At 34.3% G+C, this 22399-nt stretch overlaps 1 protein-coding gene across 1 annotated transcript; it reads left to right on the forward strand.

The window, feature by feature from the left end:
• Positions 1-2367: 2367 nt before the first annotated feature.
• LOC125073753 (fez family zinc finger protein erm-like) lies at positions 2368-21855 on the forward strand. The gene is made up of 2 exons (XM_047684777.1): positions 2368-2410; positions 20674-21855. Exon 2 carries the CDS (start codon positions 20689-20691, stop codon positions 21805-21807), a length of 1119 nt encoding a protein of 372 aa, XP_047540733.1. The 5' UTR covers positions 2368-2410; positions 20674-20688; the 3' UTR covers positions 21808-21855.
• Positions 21856-22399: the final 544 nt, after the last annotated feature.

Below are 22399 nucleotides of genomic sequence, written 5' to 3' on the forward strand. Positions count from 1 at the left end.
GTTCCAATATTAAAAAATTACAATTAAATGTCACTTTGGATTTTTTTCAGAATTTATAGTAAATTTCATTACTTCATGTTTTGGATCAAAATCAAGCCTTTAAAACATTGTTGTACATACATACTATATGATGTTAGATAAGCTATTTTGCTTTATATCCATTCTTAGCGATCATATCTCAAGCAAGAAAATAAAGCATTTTAGAAGTCGAGTCGCGAACACGTGTCACCGCACACAGCCGTAGGTACTGCACCTAGGTATATAGAAATCAATGTTATTATAACTAGGTCAGCTAAACGCCACATTGGAGGCTCACACGAATGTTTGTAGAGATATTTAATATTCAGAAGGTTTCCTTTTATATGTAATTAGATATATTAACCGCACGAATAAACCGCAATTGTATAATAATATAGGTAAATATATAAAAAATAATAATGTAAAAATGCTTAGTTAAATCTTCCAATATGAATTGAATATAATTCAAAAAAGAATGTAATCACAAGCACAAGGGACATAACATCTAGGTCCCGAGGTTGGTGGCGCATAGGTGATGTAAGGAATGGTTAATATTTCTTACAGCACCTTTGTCTATGGGCGGTGGTGACCACTTACCATCAGGTGGCCCATTTGCTCGTTCGCCAACTAATCTTAATGCATAATTGTCAATATAAGCTAGTTAGTACGTAGGTAGGGTTAGCAAAACAAATATTTCTGAAAATAATATTTATTTCGATATTTATTTTTTCTTTAGATGTTTCGCAATTACTTAGTTCCGAATTATTCGTAAAATGATCATGAATTTATGCTGTAATCTTAAATACATCCCTGACTGCTGTGGGTCGGCACTCGTGGTAGTATTTCGTCCAAAACGTGCAAGTTCAGATTCAGAATGAACATATTGTGAGAATGATATATCTCGTGTCAGAATAAGAGTGAATTGAGTCTGAATTACAAATACTTACAATTAACCTCATGATAGTCCAGCGGTAGGTAGGTACCTGCTTGGAGGGAACTTCACTCTTTTTAGAGTTTCGTAGCCAAATGGCAAAAAACTGAACCCTTATAGATTCTTCATGTCTGTCTGTCTGTCTGTCTATCCGTCCGTATGTCACAGCCACTTTTTTCTTGATAAGTAGATATATTCCGTGAACCGCATTAAGATTTTCACAAAAAAATACAAAAAAAAATGTTGGGTGTTCCTTTGCTTAGAACTGAAATTCAAAAATAGTTTTTTCACCAAACCCATACGTGTGGGGTATCTATGGATAGATCTTTAAAAATGATATCGAGCTTTTCAGTATAATTTTTTTCTAATCTGAATAGTTTGCGCGAGAGATACTTCCAGATGTGATTTAACACCGGTCTTACCAGGTCTTCGGTATTGCAATTAGCCCTGGTAGAGTCACCCCCACTAGTCCACGTACACTCAAGGGATGTAGCTCCAATTCCCACTGTATACCTACTCTATTCCAACCATAAGGGGAGAAAAGCCAAATAAACAACATTTGACCGCAAATTAACGCGATATCATTGGTTGATTGAGAGCTTGATTCACTATAAGTAGATTTACGAAAAAATGGCGTTTTGAATGTCGACGAAAGTGTTATCGGAATTTTGTCAGTAAAATTAAAGTCTATAAAAGTTTATTAGTGTTTTATAAATAAAGATATATTAATCATAAAATCTTAGTAGTGAACAATATACCTACTTAGCCGAGTTATTAGCAAATCGCGAAATACGCAAATTCTCTCAAGTGTAGGTAGACATAAATATTTCTTATATTTAAGTACTATAAATCATAATGTCTATTTTATATCAAATCAGAAACAAAAATCGTACGATTACTTTAGTAAGATGAAAAAATATCGATTTCATTTGGTATGATAATTATTTTAGTTTGAAAAAAAATATTAATATGAATTCTCTGTTAATATTTACTCTGTACAAAACTGCGCAAACCTCATAAAACGTTTGCCAAACACGATGCATAATGTACGTGGCGAGACCCGCCTGACGAGCGAGAGCGAGACGCAAATACGAGAACGCCCCAGAGCAGAGTGAGAGCAACGAAACAATAATAGAAATGCGCATCAGAACTGAGCGAGACGGCACCTCGTCGGTTGCGTGGAGATCGCTGTGTAGGGAGAGAGAGGGAAGGGCGGAGTTACCGCTTGAATTATTGAAGGCGTCGACCGTCGTTTGGGCTGCGAATGCCGGCTAAGGTGGGAGGGGGACTCGTTTGGGGGTGCGGAGAGGGCGCGGGTGTTTGCCAGGGCCACTTTTCGCGCGCCTTTCGCGGTCACAAATTTCGCGTCCGCGCAGCCATCTTGCTGCGTCAGTGCAATGACCGTGACGTGGTCGGATGCTCACTTGGTGCTAGTGTCTGTGATGGAAGAGTAGCTGGCAGGTTGGTGACCATCTTCATATTTAGTTACATCTCACTGTGCGCTCTTTAGCTGTTTTAGTGTGTGTCAAATGCGAAACGACCATGGTACCTTACCAGGCCACCGAATATAAAGCCCTACGACCTTACTCGTGTAACTCAACAATTAAACCCTAACAGGTGCGATTATGTGTTGTAAGTTTTATTACATACCTACCTGATATTACATAGGTAATGAGTAGTAATACTTAGGTACATAAAGCAACAATATTAAAAGTCCAAAATTTATCATATTTTGTAAGGTTTCAGATTTCTTATATATGTTACCGCATTCAAGTAGAGAACCTACCTAATTCAATATTTTTTTAGATTGACGTATACATAACTACTCATTTAACCATTAGGTATATTTAATTTCCAATCTATTCGAGGCTTTTGAAACTGCTCCTAACTTAATCTTAGTTCGTCTCTCCTTAATATATAGTAAGAACACCTAATTTTATACTTAAATACGAAAATTACGCTGTCTATCTTTACGTGACTTGTTCACCACTAAAACACTTAACTCATCGCAATGAAATTTAACATCTCTGTGTCAATGGATATAGCCCGAGAGCTAGATACAGATTTAGTAGTCATTGCCATAAAATTACAGTAAAAATATTCGTACATATGGATTTTCTCTTGACGGCAATTAACGCTCACAGAGACTTAAGCCACGATAAACAGGCACTAACGTACCTGCAACTCGTAAAGCTACAAGTTACCTTAAAGTAATTAGGTATATTAAAAATTGTATGCCGTTCTAATACGTAAAAAATTAGTAAGTATACCTATTAGGTATCTCCATAATTTTACCAACGAAGATAATTTCTTAAAAACATATTAGGTAATTTATTTTTAATTAGTAGAACTAGAACTCGCGAACCTTAAAAGAAAACTACAGGCATTAGATGGAGCGAACAACACTAGTCCTATGTGTAATTTGTGTTCAGTTGTGAAGGAAAACATCGTAAATCCATCGGAGTTTATTCCACCAACTCAAATTGAAGAAACGTTTAATTCTGATGTAATCAAATCGTTACTATAAAAATTTTAGCGGGCTCAATAAGAGCCCCTATTGAGCTGAAATTAATCGTAATTATGACGAAAGACCTGATGAACTGACACCGCCTCCCTGGGAAAGAGGAGGAATGCCTTAATGTGGGACGGTACATGAGTTGACGCACTGGCCCCTTTCTCATGTCAGAGAAACAATGCTCAACGCCAGGTTAGTGATAGGAGAACCTAAATAATTGTAATTTAACGGTCAAATATTACTGACATCTTTTCAAAATGAAAATCAAAATATTCGTTATTCAAGAAGGCTCATAAAACACGACGAATCGTCATGTTACACTGTTAAATTAAATTAAAAACTACCACCGGTTCGGAAAGTAGATTCTACCGAGAAGACCCAAGATACTGAGTAGTTACTCTTTACAACCACTTTAATTACACAGTAAATATTTCATTAAACGGCAATTATTTTTTATATATCCTCCAAGAAGTCAATAAATACTAAGTCTTTGTCATCATTCATATGACGCGGTCATTAATTTATACTTACAAGTAGCCATTTTTTTTTCTATATATTTAAATAGGTACTCAATGCAAATATTTCTTTGGTACAAATAGATACATTCTCTCTCTATTGCATTACATTATTTGTGCTCATTTCCAATTTTATGGTATATTTTATTGGTTTTATTAATTACATTACATTACATAATAATTATAATGTATATAATTATAAAAATGTAGGTATTATAGGTAGATACTTCTTATCTCTAATTATTGCTTATATTTAATTTATATTTTTAATACACATTGAGCGATATGATGCATGGTGAGACTGTAAGTAGTAGAACTTTTGCCTAGATAATTTTGAAGTGTAATATTTTTTTTTATTTTGATGTACCTAATATTCTATCTACTGTTGGTTGTCCTAATGAAAATAAATAAATAAATTACATAGGTTGTGACAAATGCCCTTTTGCAAATATTTTGCAGTACCTACTTCAATCAAAACTAAATTTTATAAATCTGAAACCAACTCTGTCTGTGTATTGATCTTTCACGACCAAACCACTGAACCTAATATGGTAAAATTTGCTATTAAAGCAAGCTTGAACATCCAAATCCAAAAAAGGACATCGGCTACTTTTTTGCCTGGCACTTGACGATCAAAACCCCAAAAAGCGACCTCACTCGCGGGCAACAAGATTATACTAGAAAAATAAAAATAGTAAATAAGAAATATTAACTTACAAACAAGTTTATTAGAATCACATATGTATTAAAGCAATGTTTTTACAACAAACGTCTATGTATAATAGGTATGTAGGTATTAAGCTAAATAAAAATCGTCGACCATAGAAAACATTTGATGTCATAGGCTGTATCTACCTACATATGTAGGTATTCTTTTGAAATCCGTCTCTCGAATTATAAGCAGCTCATTAAACTTCAAAAGTGTAATCTATCTCTACATTTTTGTAATATTTACATGAAATTAAACACAAAAAATTGGTTTAAAGGCGCTTATTGTTTATAAGATAACAACCCACATAAGTTTGAAGTTAGAATAATTGTGAGTTACATCCCAAAATATTTAATTTTCATTTTTGCTAATAGTAAAATATACAGAACCATTACGTTACTACCCTTAGTTTGACTTTATAAGATAATAGCAATTGTATATAATAGTTATATTAATATATTGGAAATTATACAAGCGATGGGAAAATAAAACAAAATTGGCAACTTGACTATATTGGAGAAAAAAGTGTATACTTGGTATAGAGAGCGTGCCTTATGAACGTCAAATATAGACGTAGGTTGATTCAATTGATGTCAGAAATATTATCATTAAAATTATTAGCAATCTCAAGATATACTTAAGGATTGTATATTTATATAAGCAGGGCCGTTACTCTAATCACGTTTTCCAATTCACTTCATTGTCAATGTTAAGTAAGTAAAACATTTAGTCAAAATCAGTTCATTTGTGACTATAAGGCGAATTGTAGCTCAGTGATAGTTTGGCATGAATTCTTCTTAGGCGTACTTCGTTACTAATAAAAAAACTGACGATGTTTTAACTAGTTTGAGTAACATTAATACCTATTTACGTCACTGTGATACCGAAATCACCGAAAATATAAAACTAGCCAATCACAAAAAAAAATTTGGTTAAAGACGTATTTACAAAACCTCTTTTAACACTTTCGCTAATAGAGAGATTACCGCTCGACCAGACGTTACAATCCTTCAACAAAACCGACTAAGCTCTATGGATATATTTGTACACAAAGTGCGGACGCCGACAGGAACTACAACTCCATTCAATAAGTACACCGGACATTGCGTTCGAAACTGCAATTTATATTTGTGTTTTTTTTTAAGGAAGCCTGTCAAAGGAAGTTTATTTCGCGTCGTAAATTGTGTTAAAGTATAATATAATATTCAAGTAATGCGTCAATTTATGAAGAAATCCTTCTTGCGATGTGTGTGCGAAAATTTGTCAAAAGGTATTGAAGCCAATACCTACTGAATTTTTAATACCTATAAAATATATTATTTTTATTAATAGCTAAATATACTACTTTGGAGTAACGTGATTTTATTTTACAAAAAGAGCTGACTGGTCTATTTATAATTTTGGAGTTCGAGACACCCTTCCACTAAGGGCCTCCTCTCAGGCCCCTATGCACGTTTGTTATCTTTGTCAAAATACTGTAATTAAAAATAAACTTATAAGACCTAGTTTCCGACTCCGCGAAGACTATACGCCGCCTTCTTTGGTTCTGTAATAAATCTCGACAGATATTTTTAACTTTGCCTATCTATTGGAATTTAATTAGTAACTTGTTAAAAAACAAAACATAAGGCGTTTTACACGATACAACAATATGCTGTATATCTATAATAATTTTAATTAATAAAAAAGGGTGCATTGATTGATTTAAATTTAAACTATGTATTTTATTTGAGAAAAGAGTAGGTACGACTACAGCTGAGACTTTAGCCGGTTTTTCTTGATCGATCTTTATCCGCTTTTGGTGGTAGCTTTACGTGTAGTTTAATATTGTAACGTGCAGATTCAATGGTGCTTATGAGAGTCTACTTGAATAAAATACAATGTGATTTCATAAGCTTATGATAAGTTTCCAAAATTAAAATATTTAACGAAAACTTAAGCTTTCACAAGCTTCGTAAATAAAGGTAAATTAAACGAAGGTGACCTAGACCGAGAGTGCTTTTACTAATATCAATTGTAAAGATTTTTTATATTATTATCTCTACGCTTCGCTGTCTGTCTGTATGTCGTCGTTTAAATCTTTGAAACGACGCAACGGATTTTATTGCGGCTTAAGTCGAGAATATCAACTTTGCGTATCTATGTTTGTTCTTCAAACTAAAAGTTGTAAATAGAGCCTTATTGGGCTTGTGTAAAGCTCGGACAGGAAGCTTGTACAAAATAAATATAATATAACTTTAAATTAAAGTAATTAAAGCTGATAAAATATTTTAAAATCAAAAACAGAATATACTTTATTCAAGTAAACTTTTACAAGAACTTTTCATTTAACAAACTGTATTAAATAAAGCTACTACCGGTTCGGAATGCAGATTCTACCGAGAAGAACCGGCAAGAAAATCGAAAGCCACTCTTTTTCATGTTAGTTAATTATGAAACCGCAAAATTAAAAATATCAGTGGAATTTTAGTATAGAAACGGATACCTTTTTTTATTTATTGACTTTGCGGAGTCGGAAACTTGGCGATATAAGCTTATCCTTACGTCTCGTGCGCATACAATGATTATCACTGATTCTATCAGAGTGGTCAATGCCACTGTGAATATACATAATATTGTTGTAAATATATTGTGACGCAACAGTGAGTATTCCTACTTTGTTAAAAACATCCCGAAGAAAGTCTCTAGCTCCAAGATTATAAATAGACCGGATTGCTTTCTTTGGTAAAATAAAAACGGATTAAATATCTTTGTATCTATAAATAAACATAAGAAAACTGAGACCCTTCCGGCTAAGTATGTAAGAAATCGCCCACTTATGTAGGTATACACACGTAGGAATTCAGGCCTTCCTTGTAAAAAGTCTCATATTAGTTCAGATTTTTGACACCTCATTTGTGAAGAACCGGCTATAAAACTAACCTATTATATAGTTCTATTTATATAATTTGTTCTATTTTTAATTAAAAAATATATAATTAATGAGATCAATATAGCTACATCGCTGCCATATCACATCACATCACGCATAGAATATTCTGCAATTAAATCTCCGTTCAGCGCGTCTTCACAGTAGTTGAACAAATTGTAAAGAAACATTATTTATCCGACACTAATCTAATAACCTGCGCCCTCCGCCCTCGGCCCTCCCGACAACCCTCCCAGCGAACATCAGGTGTTAATGGGGACAGATTAACACATAATGAAATCGCTCTTTATTATACATTTTGCTTGTGACGTTTAATGTGTAGATTTTTTAAAACGAATTCGTCGGAAATTTGTTAAATTTTTCTTTTCACCAGTTCCACTCTGGTGTATTTCTTTACGATTCGGTGGATTTATGAAAAACCAATTAAAATTCAATTAAGCCTTAAAAGTTAAGCTACTGGCGGAAATATTCAAATTATCTTAATTTTAAAACATTCATAGATCACTTGTATGAGAACTATTTTTGTTTTGAACTTATCACACAATTTAACATGTTCATTCAACTTTTATTTATAGTTAATATCAAAATAGAACAATGGGGACTGTTGTACGACTTATAACATAGTAATTATTCTAAATTATTTATTGAGACTTCGATGACCAGCCTATAAAATATATTATAAACAATAATAGTACGAAATTTTAACTGTGATGTTGTTTCGAAATAAAACCATATAGGAACAATTTAATCAGAGTAATAGAGATTCACACCAAAGGCTCGCGCGACATGTCTGAGGAGATTTGATCTAGAAAATCAATCGAGTGACTTAGGGGCTGAAAGCATCGCGATATCGGGTAGTTAGACTAATAGAAGGGGTCACAGACACACACACAATGGCGGAGGTGTTGAAATGGGGGCGGATTAAATTAGCTTGCTTTGATGGACAATTCTATGAGGGTCAAGTTTTAAAGGTTCATTTTAATTTTTTAAATTGTCCATGTCGATCCGGTAGGAAAAGTTGCGTTTAATAATAATTATTTTGTTATATACCCTTAACTCAATCAAATGTTTCTGCCCCGTTGTTCTAGTGGAACTTTACATATATGACGGTTGAACCTCAGGACCAGGGTTCAAATACAAAATCATTTACTCAATACAGACACACAATTAATTATAGATTAGCTCTTCGTCGAAAAAAAATTTCAATCCTGAAACAAACCGGCAAATGAAACGCCGTAAACCGAATACCGGGCCGAACAGTTAATAGAGATATTGGATTTTTTATCAAAACTTTTCAACGGGAATACGAAGGTTGGAGCAGTTGTTTACACTCCAATACCATCGACAACACGTAGCGCTGTTGATCCTGTGATAAACTCAGTCTGATCGTACCTAGTTGTGCTGTTCCATCAGATTCAAGATTACTTGGTGGCAGGACTTTTTGCAATGGCAAGTACCACTTATGAGATGTACTTATTACTGCTAAACAGCAATTCTTAGTATCGTTGTGTTCCGACTTGAAGGGTGAGAGAGCCAGTCTAACTTCAGGTACAAGGAACATAACATCTTAGCTACAAAATTTGTTAGCGCTTTGGTGATATACGGGATAGTTCTTACAGCGTCAGGGATTTACGATTAGGTGGCCCATTAGCGCGTACGCCTGCCTATATTACAAAAAAATAATAAAGAGCACATAATATGTGCTTGCCCATACTTGTGCACTGTGCCCTGTGCAGTTGGCTCGCCTCCCCTTAGAATGGGCGCTTTCCCTTTTTTAAATTATTTAAATTCCTTATAATATTCATAATTAGGCACATTAAGCAGTTCTTTGTGTAAACATATCAACTTAAACTGAATCAAACGCTACACTAATAATAATGTGAAAATTAAAAGTTTCTGTACAAATATTGACATTTTGTCTCTTTCTGTTACTTGATGGTAGAATCTACAATCCGAAATAATGTTTTAAATATACATAGGTGCTTATTTCATTTAATCTTATTAAATAACTTAAAGAAAAATAATTTTGATTTTATTCACCGAGTTTGATTTCAAAATGATCGAAATTATCTTAGTTACCTACGCTTTTTTTTAAAAGAAACACGTTTTGTGTTTCTTTTAAAAAAAACTGGAGTTTGCGGGTTCATACCAATGAGCTTTCATATTTCTAAATCCATCTCGTGTTCGTTTGAAAAAAATACTTATTGACTAAATCATATATTAAAATATAAAAAGTATATTGGAAGAATTGCAATATTTATTAAAAATTCACACACAAAAAAACATTATAACAAATTAGGTACCTACGAATCCCGAAAACGAAGGTTGTTGTGCTATATTATCACCAGATAATCTTAAACTCCCAACTCACCGCAGAACACGATCGTGAAATGTCATAAAGCATGCAACACTATATACATATATAAAATATATACCTATATAATATTTATGTATATACTTTAGTAACGCAAAGATTTCGAACCATTGGGAATCGGTTTTCATTTAATGTTTGTGATACGAAACGAGTTACAGAACAGTGATGTTGCCACACTAAGTATCATTATATTAAATCAATTTTTACCATCCTTAACTATCTGAGATGAGGCGCACCCCACCTCTCTCTCGGGGCTTAATGTCGAGCGACAAATATTTGCTCCTTGTAATTGGTCTGCGGTTCGATACCCGGGGGGTAAATATAACGTCGGGGTAATCCGTAAATCGAAATATAAGCCGAGTGTTACAATCGTAATCAAATATTTCGGAATTCATCGTCCATACACTTATTTATAAGCGGTACATTATTATCTAAATTATTTGCAAATTGTTTCAAGTGTAGCAGAGTGAGGGTATTACAAAAGCTTGTAAAATGAAACGAAATAACTTGTTGTTATCTTTGAACGCTATAATCTCTGGACCTACCAGATATTTGATAGCATTTGATAACCCAAATGTTGAAGATTATTCTTCAACACACTAAAGTCGGGCCGGGAACGTTTTAAACGAGCGAAACACGTGGAACAGCTGGTTATAAATAAAATAAACATAACTGTGATGACGTACTTATTAAAAACAAGAAAATGGTAAACTTCATCGGAATAAATCATTTCGACAAATGAAAATTATTGAAAAAAGTTACTTCCGGTTGCGTAACTATTTTGATTTAGGCCTCGTACTTATTTTAATTCTACTATCTGTAAGCGTAAAGGATTCGTTTCTTGAATATATTAAACGGGTATTTAACGCGAACATTCATTAACGTGTTTTGAACTATTTTATAGCGATTTTAAGCTTGAAATCCCGTTCAACATATAAATTACTACTTTAGGTGGGGCGCGCGATTCAGGTGTTAGATACCTTCGTCGTTTTCTGTACTCTTCACAATGAGTAGATAAAATTTAATAATGATCGGTTGAGAAGTTAACTCGCGCAAGCAGCTCAGCGCAACTCGCATCTATAAAGTTAGATTCAAATCAAATCAAAATATACTTTGTTCAAGTAGGGTTTTACAAGCACTTTTGAATCGTCATTTAACAAACTATATTAAGTAAAGCTACCACCGGCTCGGCTATAGATTCTACCGAGAAGAACCGGCAAGAAATTCAGTAGTTTCTCTTTTTCAACATCTAAAAATACAGTCATGTTAGTTAAATATAATTATATATGTATGTTATGTCTCCTGCCTTAACAAGCATTAACTCCACGCTTTTTATCATCTATATATAATTAAGCATTTAACCAAGACTCACTTAATAACTCTCAGTACGGTCGTAGCCTTATAATAACAATAATAACCTTATAATTACAAAAACACACATAACAATAACTTAAAAATTATATTTAAATCGTTGGAGACGCGCTGCTAACAAACTTGCTACCATTCAACGTGGTAATGTAAAGTAACTATTTTTAATTTTTATTTCTATATAATTAAGGCTTTAAATGTAAATAATTATTTTTCGTACTTCGTATAAATCATGTAGCTGTACAACAAACAGGTTTAATAGCACTATTACCTACGACTTACTAGTGGTGTCCATTGACCAAAATCTGTCAGTTAAAAAAAAATTCTATTTCACCCAAATGTCAATATTTTTATAAAGTATATTTTGAATGCTATTAAATTCACTTCGCTCATCTCTCAAGGGTTATTGAACCGTTGTCACTTAAGCTAGATGCGGACTTCCGACGGAAGTGTGGCTTGGATTTAAATCACGTCAATTCGTGTTGAAAAAATGAATCTGTCAAATTATATTTGACTAGACCCCGTCCTGACGCCACATGGATAAACGTAGGGTTTTATTAGATAAATACGTATATGTATGTAATATAATTGATATAATAAATAAATATTGTACAGTAGGTATTATATTATATTCTAGTTCCATTTTTATTTAAATAGATATATGTTTATAACGTACATACATATTCTTTTATATGAATATCAGTTACATTTAAGTATTTATTATTTTAAAATAATTTATAGTTTATATAATATGAGAAAAACAAAATAATATACTCTTGTTTAATCAAATTGAACATCATTTTATTATTAATAGGTGTTCACTGAAAAATGGTCGGTAATTTTTAATCTATTACCGCATAACACATCAAACAGCATAGCACAAGCAATCTTGCAATTAACGTTCCATTTTTAAACTGTAAAAGATAAACAAAGCCTAATAATATTTGTTCCATAAAACATGGGGTGATTTTTCTCTAAGAAATAAATAGGCGTCTCTGGATGGCCGACAGCAGTTATAACTTAAGCCGTCCGAAATACGGCGTTGTGTATTGAGAGAGGAGGAGCCTGCCTACCGCTGCCGTATGCGTAAGAGAATGGGAAGCCAGGCAGACTGACGCCGTAACGCGTTACGTAACGGAGCGGCTTACCCTCCCATAACTTCGAAAATTTAAAGGTTGAGCAAAGTTTCTTTATAGTTTTGGCAACGTTCGTTTTTAAATCGATACACCAACATTATCTGCATAACGTGGACTCAATACACGATACATATATACAGGTTTAGGTATCACTAACAATAGATAACAGTACCATAACAATTAGATTAAGAATTTTTGCACGAATTGCGCATTCGTGCAAACAAAAAACAAAACAGATATGACAGTGTATCTCAAACTTCCAGTTGAGTTAAGATGAGCTCTAACGTTATTGAGATATTCAAAATGATTGTGTAAAGTTCGAAATGTTTTGGTATTTGTGATATTGTGATGTCCTCATTTAGTATTTTGAAGTTTTTATATCTTGTAAAAAAATCTAGTCCTTATATAAAGATGCATTGAACTCCATCATTACGTCGTGTACTGACGAAGGGTCGTCAAACACTCGACGTCAATCGGGCCGTCAGTTCGCAACGGGCTCATTACCGCGGACTGAGCGAGACCCCATCGCTGTCACGAGCATTTCTTAATCGGCTGTGAATGTTTTCTGATCTGTGATGGGATTTGTCAAAATTTGGATGAATTATCTTTTAAAAATATCACTTGAAAAATATACATTTAATTCATACGATATACTTATTTTGTTTAGTAAAATGTAAAGTTGTTAACAGCTTGTAGCTGTCCCACTGTTGGGATAAGGCTTCCTTTGTATTTTAAGAAGAAAGTTTGTTATTTTTTATACCTATACCTCGCTGCTACGTAGGTTAGTGGATACGCTTGGCAGATTTTCATCAGACTTTTGATTAGAAGATTATTACATTTATTTTAAACACGTAATTATAAATCTAGTTACAAAATTTATCATAGTTTAATAAGCAAACGTGGTTTAGAGATAAAAATTAACCTGCAGGGATATTCTGTAAGAACTATAACTTCGTATCTGACTAAAATATTAAAAACCGATTGACGCCGATACGCTGTTTTGATGCGTGCACGCGTGTGTATTTAAATGTTATTATTATTTTATGATAATCTACTTCGTAAAATAAATAATCTTCGCTCACCAATTTTTCGATAATATAAAGAAATTGAGGAAAAAAAAAACAAAAAAAAAAATAGTACCTTCCACGAGGGATATTTCTTATATACAACATTCAACATTACATAAAGGTCATATGAACTTAAGAGATATAAATGAAATATAACATTTTCGATATTTCCAAGCGGAAGGCATATTTCCATTCACAATAAACACTCATTACAAGCGAAATAGAAATGGAAGCGTCAACATATCAACGACCAATAAACAATTTGCGGCTCACAATAACACAAATATTTCACCCCATGCCTTTCCCATTACGATATAATACGACCGTTCTACGCTGACCTTTAATTTGATATGCTTCCGATTGAAATTCGAATAAAGTTAGGTCGGTCAACGTAATGATTGTTAAATACGAAATCTGGCAACATCTACAAAGCTATGAATGGAATTATTATTTATATTTTTATTTATAAGGCGTCATTTCTATAATAGAAAATCTTGTAATGGAGTTGTCGTGGAGCCGTTGATTGTAGGTTTGAGTCTGACAGCGGAAAGTACTTAAAAGTTTATTATGGTAAATTTTAACTATCACAATTTTAATTTTTTGTTTAGACATCGATCGCATTTGCGATTAAACGGGGATGTGTTGCGAGCATTCTTGCCATCATTTCACGCCGTTATGATTTGTACAGTATTGTAAATTTTTATTTGTATATAATTGAAGCCTTTATTTTAATAATTCTTTTACTTACATATATAATAATCCAAGCTCCGCGCTGTTTTACTCGCGTTACCACTGGATGAGACGTGCTTGTTTCATATAGTTTAACATATTAAGGTTAAATACTGATCTTATCCCGATGCTCGTAGTTTGAAGTTATCAAAATATATTTTATTCATTGGCTCGCGAGCACTTTTGAATGATTTTAAAGGATTAAATTACATTTAAAGCTACCACTAGTTTGGATTGTAGATTATACCAAAGAGAATCGGCAAGAAACTCGGTCTCTACTTCTTAGTTGTGTTTACTACTAGTACTTACTCCCTCTCGACAATCAGATAGATTGTAACCTATTCGATATTACTCAATTAACGGATTATACTTTGATTATTTATAAGTCTAGACAAACTGTCAAAGCTGAGAACGCGTCGAAAAACATAGTGGAAAAAGATTGGCCACTAAGTATACAAGCAAGCAAGTAGGATGACGTTTGGCGAATGTCAAGCGTAGCTGTTAAACACACCGAGATAATGAAGTTGGCTCGTTTGATTTAGGTCTTTCGTAATGCGACAATATATCTAGATACATAAATAATCTAAGGGATTATATAATAGGGAAGAATAATTCAACTCCTGAGGAAGAAGTGTAAAAACAAACCCGTGGGTCGTTGCGTGATATTTTTTTTGCTGTAGGCCATGTCACCTGATGGAAAGTGACTACCACCGCCCATGGACTTCTGCAACACCGGGGGGCTTTCAGATGCATTGTCGGACTTTAAGGAAGGAGTACGCTCTTTTCTTGAAGGTTCCCAAGTCGTATCGGTTCGGAAAAACCGCCGACGAAAGCTGGTTCCACAGAGTAGTTGTGCGAGGCAGAAAATGTCTTAAAAATCGCGCTGTATCTCAATAAACTTCTTTTCTAACGCAATATTTCTTTTTTATATCGTGAGATAAGCGTGTTTAAAGAAACAAACATAATCTCCCACTTTATAATAATAGCGCCTTTAGTATTTCAAGCGCTTAAACCTCGTTCGATCAACATAATAATACAACATAACAATAATCAAGCTCAAATCGTGTGTCTATGAAAGCAAAAATAATTCGTGTTTATTCAATTGTAATTGATGTCAGAACCAAACTTCAGGGCGACCTCACTAAGCTGTGCTAATCTCCAAATCCGTATTACGTAGTATTGAGAAAGAGATGCACATAGAACTGTACTCCTATCAGAGAGAGAGAGCGCATTAATTACATTGTAATGGTGTTGTGCGTGTCAAACTTAAATATAATTCATTCGATATTTGTTTTTATATCAATTGTGGACATTACTTTATATATTGACCACGTGACCACGAACACTGCAAAGTGCTCGAAACGTCGGGATGTTAAATTAAAATAATTAATATACGCGATGAAATCCGTTAAAAATTAGTTTTATTTCAATGTGTAATAATCGCGAAAATCTAGGACAACATTATTACTTTATATTTTAGTATATTTTGTTAATATATAATTAAATTTTTTTGGACTCTGTATTAAATATCATTAATATTTTAAATCCAATAATCTTTCAAAAACTTAGTACCTATTTAAATAAACATATGTGTTTTATTAGACGTTCAGAGCAAAGGCGCAATTGTAATATTTTTAAAACGAAAATTGAGATTAAAAATTATCAAAAATACTTATTTATTTTATATCAATATTAAAAACAAACAGAATTTAGTTCAGAATTTAACAATAATGTCGTCTATGCTATATGTATTATGCACTAGAAACAATTCATGATTAATATATACCTACTTACATTTAAGTACTTATAAACGCTACTCCACTTAACTACTTATATTCACTTTAATTATCAGAAAAGATCCGACAGCAACTTTGCATTCAAAAAGACAGTTTTTCTTAAATCTAGAATGAATACCATTGATTATATTATTTACAACCAATGATGTCATGTCAATTCAAGGTCTAAGTTATCCCGCCATTGGAATTGGCAATACGTACTGTACTCCGCTGGGGAGTCTCAGTATTTCCCCGGCGGGTGCCGTTAATGATCGCCAGTAATGACGTCTTGTGCTGACAGGCGTCAAACCGAACGTCACGTCACCGCGTCACGTCTCGCGCCAAGACCACTGAACAAAGAGCTTACGTTTTTTAAATTGGTGACAAAAATGAGTATGTTTATACGTTTGAAAATAATGACATATTTGTAAGAAGTTTTTAGCATATTATTAATTTTTTATGTCTTTTTAAAAAAAAAAAAGATTTTAGATTTCAGTTTTTGACTGACTACAAAAACTACGACTACACTACTCAAAATCCGTGGTCGATTCGTGTGTACATCGGTTTTCCGAGTTTCGATTCCCGGCCGAGTCGATATAGAAAAAGTTCATTAGTTTTCTAATTTGTCTTGGGTCTGGGTGTTTGTGGTACCGTCGTTACTTCTGATTTTCCATAACACAAGTGCTTTAGCTACTTACATTGAGATCAAAGTATATATATGTGATGTTGTCCAGTATTTATTATTTACAAACAATATCTAATTCTTACTGTATAAATAAAATCTGTTAATCGAAAACCCAATCGGGCTACATAGTAATTGTATTTTAATTTGTTTATATTGTTAATATTTAGAAAACAAATTCCCCACATGAAATGCTGTTGAAATTAATAAAAATTTAAAATATATTAAATGTAAACTTTCGATGTATGATTTTTTATGCAAGTTTATTGTAATATCATTGACAAAATCAACACCTTTAATGAAGGTACTCAGCTTAAATTTCAGAGCAGTGTAACTTCAACTTAAAAGCCTACACAATAAAGTAAAATTCAGTTTGAATTTAATATCCATATTAACCCTACGGATACTGTGGTGAAGAGCGGCGTCAAAGAAAAATAAAATTACTTTTTTTTTCATTTAATATTATACTTTAACGACGCGCATTAAAGTAGATTTTTGTTCAACAACGATTAAAAGTGATGTGCCTAATCAGTTATCTCGTGACTTGAGAGGCTGTGAGGGATTAGATGCGATCGTTACGGATAAGGCGCGGTTTAGACGATAAGTGTAATTATGATATTGACTGAGATTAGCTTGTGAAGAGTAAGCTTATTTCATAATGTGATCACATGATAGCGTTCTAGTGGGTTGAATAATGTTAGTCTGCTTAAGAGTGGAGGGGGGAAACGTTAGTAATAGGGGAGAGAATGCAATAGGTTCATTTACCTGGATATAAAGCTGTTACCATAAATATTTTAGGCAAATGCACCCGATGCTATGTGGTCACCACTACCCTTTGACTTTGGTGATGTAAAAGTATGATCATTACTAATGAGCCTTTGCAAAGCCCTAAAAAGTATACATACAAATCGGTTTTTTTGGCACTTTAATAAATAAATAGTGTCAAGAAATCTCCCCCCACTTTTCACAAATTTTAGTCATTTTATTACTAGGTAGTACATTTTTAAAATATTTATAACAAAATCATTGTTAACTAAAAGTAAAGTTACAGTTTAAATGTTCCTCTACTTTAGATATTGTGGAGCATATTCCATTCGATCCCTTTATTTCAATTACATTATTGATTTAACTGTGAACAGTATATTTTTTCGTGTGTCAATCATTAATTCTGGGCCTCCACTTATAAAGAAAGCAAGAGCACTAAGGCCCGCAAACCTTTCGCAAAACAATACTTAATATTAAAATAAAATCAAAAGAAATTTAAGCTTTTACAATAAGCACCGTTAACCATCAAACGTTTGAATTAAATGAAGTACTTATTACGACTAACAAAAGTCCCCGGTCCGCCTCGCCATTGTGTCGACACACACGAGTTCACATTGTTGTATCAACACTACACCTGGCTTTACTTCACGGTACTTCTAGAGGGTCGGTTGAAAGCTGTTCCTCGTCTGAAGGTTAATTTCAATTTATTTTTAACGTATTTTCATTTGCTATCGATCATTGTTTTCATATTTAATTATAAAAGTATTGTAATAATATTTGAAGTGTATTTTCTTTAAATACATTTTAAATTTTGTAGGGCAACATGTACATAATGTACATTTAATGTGGCGTCGTTGAACAAGTAGCCAAGTTTCCGAGTCAAAACCTCAGAACGGGATCGTTAAAGACCTTTGTGTTTTAGGGCAAATCTATCTATGTAAATCTATATATAATCTATCTATATTTAGCGTTTCTATAGAACTTGAAATTCAAAAAATTTTCTCATCTGCAAATCTAGAAATCTGGATTCAAATTCCGAGTCGGCTCTTAATACTCTCTGTCTTTCTTTAAAAGGAAAAAGTCCTTGAGTCTTAACTCTCCGGAGCGTCGGATTACCGCCCTGTTAGATTTTGAGAGTGGTAAAATAGAGAGTGCGCCTGCGTTTCTGACCTCTTGTGACTCTATTAACTCCTGCGCAAGGCTAGCCTTAATTGGGAATGTTTGCCTATCATGTGATAATCTTCCTTCCTTTCGACTACCTGAATTATAATTATAAATACATAATGAATAACGAATTATTATCTTAAGATAACGATAAAAATGGATAAGCGCCTCATATGGACAACCTCCGTGGTCGTGGTCGTGTACACCGGTTTTCATGGGGACGCCACTCCGAGGTCCCGGGTTCGACTCCCGGTCGAGTCGATGTAGAAAAAGTTCATCAGTTTTTTTATATTGTCTTGGGTCTGGGTGTTTGTGGTACCGTCGTTACTTCTGATTTTCCATAACACAAGTGCTTTAGCTACTTACATTGGGATCAGAGTAATGAATGTTGCCAATATTTCATATTTATTTATTATTTATTTACATATAAATTATAATAATAACTTGAGACATGACATATTAAAAAGACGGACAGAAATTATAGGCCGGATACCGATGATAACTCTTAAGCCCACACTGCATTCTTGTTCACACGAGCGTGATCGGGCTAATTGTAGCTGGCGGATATTACCCTCATGTTCCTGAGGGGCACGCTCGTCAATTTTCGATTGTTTATTTTATTTCAAATTAAGAAATCAATAATATTACAATCGATTAAAACTTCATTAAAAATAAAAATAATCTTTGAATGTTCGACGTGTTGTATGACGTGTATGACGATTCAAGCGCATCATAAAGCCAAAAAATTTAATAAGCTGTTCTAAAATGACATACCTGTTCAGTAAAGATTAAAAATAATATAAAGACGGACCTTTATCTCAATTTTTCTTGAAAAAATATACTTATTACAACAAAATTACATGCGATGCTAACGATACCATCTCCAAGAGGCCACTGACAATATTGAATCGAACGAATGACTTCACAGAACAAACCTTAAAATATGTCGTGAAAAATTGTTTATTAATTATTATCAGCGTCAAAGAGTTTACCCTCCCACACAGTATTGATGTCCACACGACCACGAGCATCGCCCGGTTAACCCCCGGCGCGTCGCCCAATTAATTTGCCTCAAACAATAAAGTGCATATTGCTCTGCGTCACGATTTAAGCTGCTTGTTTTAATTGAGCGGTACGTTTATGGGAAGATTTCTTTATTTATTCTTAGTATCATTTACACTCATGATATTCACAACATTACCTTGAAATAAAAAAAGCATTGTTTGATTAAAATATTTATTATTTTAGAATTAAAAAAAAATAATTTATAATTAAGCAAGAAATGTTGATGTTACTTTTAATTGTGAATCTTGGGAAAATTACATTATTAACGATTTTTTTCAAAGGAAAATATGAATTCTGGAAAGTAAGACATGACATATGGTTTATTTTCATAATATATCTAAGTACGAATTGTTTGTAAAATGTCCCCCAACTGAGCTAAGGGCCCATCCTCTTTTGAAGGGAAGGCTTGTTGTTTATTCACCACGCTTTTCCAATGAGAATTGGTGGATAACCCACAATTTAATAAACATTAATTTTGTTCAAATAAATAATTTAAATATTACTTCATGCGTGCACATTATAGAATGGAAAACCCAATAGCAACTAATTAAATACTAAATTAAGTCTTAAAGCATATTTGAATTGACTTTTAGTTCGTAGTTTCACCGACGACGAATCGAAGTTGAATATATTTTTCCACAAACAAACATGCCTCCTTCCTTAATTAGTAGCGAAAGTGGAGTTCGGGTTTGAATGCGCATTGAAGGGTCCTTTTCCATTTCGTGCTATTCACCAAACGCAATCCGAACGAATGTTTGCAAACGATTTCTCCACAAAGGCGCCGCGACAAATCGAAAAGGGTACACCCCTTGCAATTTACTTAAAACAAGCGACACGCTTTGTGTCCTAACCGCTCCCACAATAGAACACTCTCGCGCGATTGAGACGCCTCCGACTGACTACGACTAAAAGTATTATTCTCTCTCCGCAGGTACTTGTCGCGAGAATGCAGCCGTTCCAATCGTCGACCCGCCCCGAGGGCCCGAGGGAGTCCTCCCCTGAGAGGGCCAAATCCCCCGATACACCCACGGCACCAGTCCTCAATTTCTCCATAGCTCGGCTTATGGAACCAGATAGGAAGAAGTCAGTGAGTCCGGAACTGCCTCCACCTCCCGGGTTCTTGTCCTATGGGGCCCATTTATTAGATTCTGCGTTCAAACAGTACATACCGGCTGCGAGACGACAGCTGGTTTCACATTACCCATTACTGTACTACGGTCCAGATCTAGTTTCGTTGACTTACGCTCATCAGTTACACTTACCCAGACCACCGCCGGTGCAATCTCCTGTGCAACGTCCACCGAGTCCTCGAGCTCCGGCGCCCGATCACGCCGTTTCCTCGACGACCGGTCCGACACCGTCTCCGGCAAAAAGCAAGAGCTTCGCCTGTGGTGATTGCGGAAAAGTGTTCAATGCTCATTATAATCTGACAAGGCACATGCCCGTTCACACCGGAGCGCGGCCTTTTGTCTGCAAGATCTGCGGGAAAGGATTCAGACAGGCGTCAACGTTATGCCGACATAAAATCATTCACACCTCAGAGAAACCTCACAAATGTCTCACTTGTGGAAAAGCGTTCAACCGTTCCTCGACTCTGAACACTCACGCTCGAATCCACGCGGGCTATAAGCCCTTCGTTTGCGAGTTCTGCGGAAAAGGGTTCCATCAGAAAGGTAACTACAAGAACCACCGACTCACTCACAGCGGGGAAAAAGCTTACAAATGTAACATTTGCAACAAAGCCTTCCACCAGATATACAACCTGACGTTTCACATGCACACACACAACGAAAGAAAACCGTTTACGTGCAGTATTTGCGCTAAAGGATTCTGCAGAAACTTCGATCTCAAGAAACACACCCGAAAGCTCCACATGGGCGCCGGCAGTTCGAACAACGACTCCTCTCTAGACACGCAGGATGAGTCGACACAAGAGGCGACCACGAGTCCCAGCGACGAAGCCAGCCGAGCTGCCTTCAGACCGTTCATAGGGTCTTCGTATCCACGGATCCTGGACCCCGCTCGGATGACTGCTCCTAACACGTTCTTCTCTAAACTCTTGTGACCCGAGAACTATTTCAAGAGTTACAACGAAACAAAGGAATAAGCGAATTGATAGTGGATTTGATATTATCATCAGATGATACTCGTATAGTCAAAAATATTTATATTTGTAAATATTTATAAAATATCAGTAGATACTAAGATATTTATATAGTTACGACATGCATGTTATTCTTAAAGTGTTCTGATTCATATTTCAGTTAACAGGCAACATTACTGAATGTTCCTCGACGTGAATACTTTTAACCGAAATAACGCATTCATTGTGAATTTTATTTAGAACAAATTAGCATAATATTTGTGATAGTAAATATTGTAAATAATAAATCATTGTACATATTTTCATAATTAGTAAATTTTTAAATACTTCGATGTTTTGTAGACGTAAAGATCCATGTCATTTAGATAATCGCCATGTTTAAAAACTTATCACGTAACGAACCAGACCTTGATGAAGTCCTAAGTATAAAATATTATTAATATAACTATTTAGTACCTTCAAAGTGTTATTGTATTTCCTGTAAAGTTTAGAAAGTTAGAAAAATTTTTGATAAATGTAAAATTGTGATTGAATGTTACTGAATATAAGTAAG

Source organism: Vanessa atalanta, chromosome 25 (genome assembly GCF_905147765.1).
Source record: "Vanessa atalanta chromosome 25, ilVanAtal1.2, whole genome shotgun sequence".
NCBI classification, from domain to species: Eukaryota; Metazoa; Arthropoda; class Insecta; order Lepidoptera; family Nymphalidae; genus Vanessa; species Vanessa atalanta.